Source organism: Mobula hypostoma, chromosome 2, assembly GCF_963921235.1.
Source record: "Mobula hypostoma chromosome 2, sMobHyp1.1, whole genome shotgun sequence".
In the NCBI taxonomy this organism is placed as follows: domain Eukaryota; kingdom Metazoa; phylum Chordata; class Chondrichthyes; order Myliobatiformes; family Myliobatidae; genus Mobula; species Mobula hypostoma.
This window is the reverse complement of record NC_086098.1, coordinates 45,396,496-45,403,318: the sequence shown is the minus strand read 5'-3', so window position 1 is coordinate 45,403,318 and position 6,823 is coordinate 45,396,496. Positions and strand designations below refer to the sequence as shown.

General features: G+C 38.5%; 1 protein-coding gene across 1 annotated transcript in view; it reads right to left on the bottom strand.

The window, feature by feature from the left end:
- Window positions 1–833: 833 nt before the first annotated feature.
- LOC134339732 (cytosolic 5'-nucleotidase 1A-like) overlaps window positions 834–6,823 on the bottom strand; it is a 68,606-nt gene continuing 62,616 nt past the window's right edge. Inside the window, exon 7 of the mRNA XM_063036466.1 lies at window positions 834–1,214. Within this exon, the coding sequence (XP_062892536.1) occupies window positions 915–1,214 (300 nt within the window). The 3' untranslated portion in view covers window positions 834–914. The remainder of the gene's footprint in view (window positions 1,215–6,823) is intronic.

The following is a 6,823-nucleotide window of genomic DNA, read 5'->3' as shown; positions in this document are numbered from 1 at the left end:
TATTGATTTTTCACTTTTGTCATGACTTCATTTTAAATTGATAAATACTTTGTCTTTTTAAAAATAGAGTGGATCGTGAATCATACACTCCCAAGTTAGTTTATAACTTGGTACAGTCTTAATGTATTTTGATATGAAATTGGCTATATAAGTAAAATGCTTCATTATTGCTGTTAAAATTTCACATACTATTCAGATTTGTTGAAATCTATCCAACAAGCATTTTAATAATTATTTTTTGATTTTAGCAAGAAAGAGCTACGTGATGTTTGAGATTCAAACAATGTACAAACGTAAGTTGTATCTTAGGTGCCTGATAAAGTGTTTAGACCATGAATATGGGCTATTGGCTGTGCTGAACTTTTATCCTATTATTCGATATTTAAATCAGATATCCAGTTAGCTTTGGAGAATGACTTTTATGGCATATACTTTATCAATTTTTCTTAATTGAGCTTTGAAATATGCCAGGTTTAAAGAAATTCTATACTGGGAATCAATATAATCCTATAATTTTAATGAATGTATATTATCTCAGAAGTAATAAGAAGCTTAAGGTGGCCAACACCATAACTTAAACAACACCATTTCTAATTAGGATTTAAGATTAAAAGGACCAATATTTACATACTATAGATGAGTATTTTTTGTAATAATTTTAGAACCCATCAAATCTGCAATTAATGTAACCAGCCAGCAAATGCAAATTCAACAATAAAATTCTATTTTAAAAAGGCAATGATAATACATTTTATTAGTTTTAGTTATTTTTGATCCTAATAGAGCCTGGTTAAAATTAATAATAAAACACACAGCTACAAAATCTTTCAGTATTGTAGCTTTAATTTTCCTTGTTGTATACAGTTGGCATTGTTAAAAAAGACATCAATGATTATGAAGAATTATTCCAGCCCTTAACGGATCTTGCCTTGTGTACCAACTGCTACATTTGATTGGTTGAATGCCTGTTCATCAAAGTAAAGATGTGGGCATATTTTATCTAAAAGTACCGTTGCAGATAGGCCAGATAAGATGAATGCCTCGTCAACTTCCAGCCCCCAGCTACGAATTGTCTTCAAAGCTTTTAATCCAACAGCAGAACCGCCCTTTTTTATGATCATGAATACTCGAATTGGACAATCCTTACGTTCATTTTTGGCATAGAACTTTTTCTGGAGTTTTCCGACTGCTTCCAAAAATCCTACGAGGGGGCCCTATTTGTGAAACAGGTGAATTACAATTTGGAGAAACAACGAGTGCATATTTTCCAAAATTTGATCATTCAACTTGTGCTACAATTATATTCCATTATTTCAACAACTCTTTCTCTTACTCACCAATCCCACCTCCCAGCTAAATATCCAGTCACAATTTCAGAGTTTTTCTGAACTCCAATTAGGTCTATCTTTTAATCAATCTTTACATTTCACAATAAACATATCCTTTTCCTTAGGGACAAAAATTTTGCTTCGATTCAGTCAGAGTCATTTCTGGAAGAACTTCCAGTTCTACAGAAAGTTATGGAAACTTCCTTAAATCCTGCTGCATTGTTGAAATGTTTATCTCTTTTATTTTCATTCTAACATATTTACTTCAATTCTGTAGAACCCATTCTTTTCCAATTACAGTATATTCATAACGTTTCCAGGCATTTAGCAAAGGTTAAGGTAATATTGTTCTTTTGAAATTCTACCCCTTCAACATTGAAAGATTTCTACAAATAGAAATGTTTCACAAAATCATGTAATTAAACTTTGTGATGATATAATGAGGGTAATGTTCCATTTGCGTCTGTAGCATTTTTAAGAGCAAGTCAGGTGTGGGGTTCCAAAAATACACAACAAATATGTGAAGGTTCAAAGGTACCAGATTCTACTTGTAATATCATTCTGGAATATTGGGGAGTAGGATGGGAAAGAGAAGACTGAAATTCCATTTGACCCAGGAAATTTGCTGAATGCCAGAGATTGTGGACCAAGAAGAAAGAAGTACACACTTGGATTCTCTTTGCCCCCAGTAATAAGACATGCAGACCACTTGAGGACCCAAAACCTACATCCCTGTCGGAATGAAAAATGATCAATACTTACATTAAAGACATAAGTGTTACAGATAAAAGTTAGTTAAAAACTATCTAAAGCCAGTTCCATACTCTTCTTGCATCTTAAAAGTCATCCACTTATAGTTACATTAGCACAAACCTTCTCCCAGTGAGAAGGTCCACAAAATCAACACACTAATTTTTTTTTTAATGTAGCATGATCCTTTTACCATGAGTTAACATATCTAAATATAAACAAACAAAACAACTTTACTTTCATCTGAATTAACTATAGTGACTGATTATATTTATACAACTTTTCAACAAACTTTTTAGTATAAATTAGGTTATGATATTTCAAATTGAGCACATTACATTCTACTGCTGTTGTTTTCAGTTTTCCAAGGTAATAAGTGGAATTGGGACATTGCCTACTGACGCGAGCAGTGTCATGACACACTAGTTTGCAGCAGTACAGTGATTCTAATAAACCTTCAGAACCAAGATCTCTCTGCATATACTGATGTACTCCTGGGGATACTTAAGAAATGTTAAGCTGTCCGTCCTGACTTCTGAGAAACAGTCTGAGTATTTAAAAGGAATCAAAAATATCCACAGCAAGCACCAATATAAAATTATAACAATATATTGGTTTAAACAAAGTATATTATTTAGGCATTAAGACATTGACACAAGTGTCCAAGTGAGGCACCTTTGTGTTTGTCCATGCAGGCAGGTCTGGAAATGTGCTACATGCTTGTTGAACTGATTGCCTCGTCTAAATATCCTTGAGCCATAGAAGCATAATCTTGAAGCTTGTTATATTAAATTAAGTAATCCGTGATAACTGAAGAACCCTATGAAGAATTTGTCTTCTTTAGTTGTGTGCTTTCAGTAGGACGACTTCACTTCAAACTTTATTAGACATTCAGACCAAACATGGACAAAAGCATTACATTTCAGTGGCAATGAGTGCTCTTGACATCAAGGAGCAGTTAATGAAGCATACCATCATGAAGCCATGAGAAATGAAGAGAACACTCTCCACTAGCAGAAGTCCTACAAAGCAACAAAAGAATGATTGCTGTTGTTTGAAGTAAACCATCTTTTAAGATCATTAGACTTACGAGCAGAATTAGGCCATTTGGCACATTGAGTCTGCTCTGCCACTTGATCATAGCTGATCATAGCTGATTTAACTCTGCTATTTGACCATAGCTGATTTGATCGGCTCTCAACCTCAGTCTCTTGCTTTCTCCATGTAACATTTTATGCCCTTACTAATCAAGAACCTACCAACTTCAGCTTTAAATATACTCAGTGACATCACCTCCACAGTCATCTGTGGTAATGAATTCCACAGATTCACCATTCCATTCTATGGCCAAATAAATCCTTCATAGAAACATAGAAAATATACAGGCCCTTCAGTCCACAAAGCTGTGTCGAACATGTCCCTACCTTAGAACTACTGAGGCTTTACCCATCACCCTCTATATTTCTAAGCTCCATGTAGCCATCCAGGAGTCTCTTCGAAGACTCTATCGTTTCCGCCTCCACCACCGCCACCAGCAGCCCATTTCATGCACTCACCACTCTCTGCGTAAAAAAACTTATCCCTGACATCTCCTCTGTACCTACTTCCAAGCACCTTAAAAATATGCCCTCTCGTGCTAACCATTTCAGCCCTGGGAAAAGGCCTCCGACTATTCACATGATCAATGCCTCTCATTATCTTGTACAACTCTATCAGGTCACATCTCATCCTCCATCGCTCCAAGGAGAAAAGGCCGAGTTCAATCAACCTATCGTCATAAGGCATGCTCCCCAATCCAGGCAACATCCTTGTAAATCTCCTCTGCACCATTTCTATGGTTTCCACGTCCTTCCTGTAGTGAGGCGACCAGAACTAGGCACAGTACTCCAAGTGGGGTCTGACAAGGGTCCTATATAGCTGCAACATTACCTCTCAGCTCTTAAACTCAATCCCGCGATCGATGAAAGCCAGTACACCGTATGCCTTCTTAACCACAGAGTCAACCTGTGTCGCAGCTTTGAGTGTCCTATGGACTCGGACCCCAAGATCCCTCTGATCCTCCACACTGCCTAGAGACTTACCATTAATGCTATATTCTGCCATCATATTTGACCTACCAAAATGAACCACCTCACACTTACCTGGGTTGAACTCCATCTGTCACTTCTCAGCCCAGTTTTGCATCCTATTGCATTGTAACCTCTAACAGCCTTCCACACTATCCACAACACCCCCAACCATTGTGTCATCAACAAGTTTACTAACACAACCATCCACTTCCTCATCCAGGCCATTTATAAAAATCACGAAGAGTAGGGGTCCCGAACAGATCCCTGAGGCACACCACTGGTCACCGGCCTCCATGCAGAATATGACACGTCTACAACCACTCTTTGCCTTCTATAGGCAAGCCAGTTCTGGATCCACAAAGCAATGTTCCCTTGGATCCCATGCCTCCTTACTTTCTCAATAAGCCTTGCATGGGGTACTTTATCAAATGCCTTGCTAAGATCCATATGCACTACATCTACTGATCTACCTTCATCAATGTGTTTAGTCACATCCTCAAAAAATTCAATCAGGCTCGTGAGGCACGACCTGCCTTTCACAACGCCATGCTGAATATTCCTTATCATATTATGCCTCTCCAAATGTTCATAGATCCTGCCTCTCAGGATCTTCCCCGTCAATCTACTAACCACTGAAGTAAGACTCACTGGTCTACAATTTCCTGGGCTACCCCTACTCCCTTTCTTGAATAAGGGAACAACATCTGCAGCCCTCCAATCCTTCGGAACCTCTCCCATCATCATTGATGATGCAAAAATCACAGCCAGAGGCTCAGTAATCTCCTCCCTTGCTTCCCACAGTAGCCTGGGGTACATCCCGTCTAGTCCCGGTGACTTATCCAACTTGATGCTTTCCAAAAGCTCCAGCACATCCTCTTCCTTAATATCTACATGCTCAAGCTTTTCAGTCCGCTGTAAGTCATCCTTACAATCGCCAAGATCCTTTTCCGTAGTGAATACTGAAGCAAAGTATTCATTAATTACCTCCGCTATTTCATAGTCATAGTCATAGTCATATTCATAGTCATACTTGACTATGTATACTTTCCTCTGGTTCCATACACATTTTTCTACTGTTACACTTGATTGGTCCTATTTTCTCACGTCTTATCGCCTTGCTCTTCACGTACTTGTAGAATGCCTTGGGGTTTTCCTTAATCCTGTCCGCCAATGCCTTCTCATGGCCCCTTCTGGCTCTCCTAATTTCATTCTTAAGCTCCTTCCTGCCAGCCTTATAATCTTCTAGAATCCTATCACGACCTAGTTTTTTGAACCTTTTGTAAGCTCTCCTTTTCTTCCTGACTAGAATTACAACAGTCTTTGCACACCACAGATCGTGCACCCTACCATCCTTTCCCTGTCTCATTGGAATGTACCTACTCAGAACCCCATGCAAATATCCCCTGAACATTTGCTACATTTCTTCCGTATGTTTCCCCGAGAACATCTGTTTCCAATTTATGCTTCCGAGTTCCTGCCTGATAGCCTCATATTTCCCCTTAATATGATTAAACATTTCCCTAACTTGTCTGTTCCTATCCCTCTCCAATGCTATGGTAAAGGAGATAGAAATGTCATCTCTATTCTAAAGAGACATCTTTGTATTCAGAGGCAGTGCTCTCTAGTCCTAGACTCTCAATATTCAAAAGGTTTCAATGAAATCCCTCCTCATTTTTCTAAACACCTATTAGTGTTTAGAAAGACTAGCCCAGAGCCATCAAGCACTCCTCATATGTTAACCCTTTCATTCATGGGATAATCCTCATGAATCTCTTCTGGATACTTTCCAATGCCAGCACATCATTTCTTAGATAAAGGGTCCATAACTGCTCACAATACTCCAAATGTGGTCTGATCAATGCCTTATAAAGCTTCGTCCAAGGCACCATTGTAGATGTTCCCCCCGGTCAATGGTGTAAGTCAAACTTCCTTTAGCTGCTTCATCAGTGACTTCCATTCCATGTAACTGGAAGTGGTAATGCTCACTGATGATTTGTTACTACTTGTAACTTACCAGAAAATGAAGCTGACTATGCTTCCATCTAGCTAGATTTGGACAATATTCAGGTATACACTGCTATGTGAGAAATAACATACATGTCACACAGATGGTAGATAATGAGTTTGTAACCATCTTCTCTTGACAGTCAAAAGTACTGCCTTTGTTGAGTACTGGAGGGAATAGCACTTACTATGTTATTGGTCAACTGGGCAAAACAATTAAATACTGTGGCTACTTAAATATGGGTGACTCATCTCCTGATTCACTAAACCGTTCTACCACCACAAGATGGCAAACATGATGGAATCACCTCTGCTACTTTGGAAGAATGAAGTTCCAATGCTGCTCAAGAAACTCAAAACTAACCAGGGCAATGTGGAGTGCTGACTGTTCACAGAGTCATAGAATCATAAAGTCACATCCAATACTCAAACATTTATCTCTTCCACAACCAGCATCCACTAACCGTGAACTGTGTATAAAGTGCATTGCATTTATTCACCCAATATACTCCAATGTCACCATCTAACAGCATATCCTGGAACTTCTCCTTCAAACCTATATATGTCACAATCTACAACCCTGAGGTTCCTCTTCTTCAGGCCAATCACAGTAAATACAAGAAGCACAACAGAATCAATGAAAGACCAAAACCAACAGGGCAAACAACAACC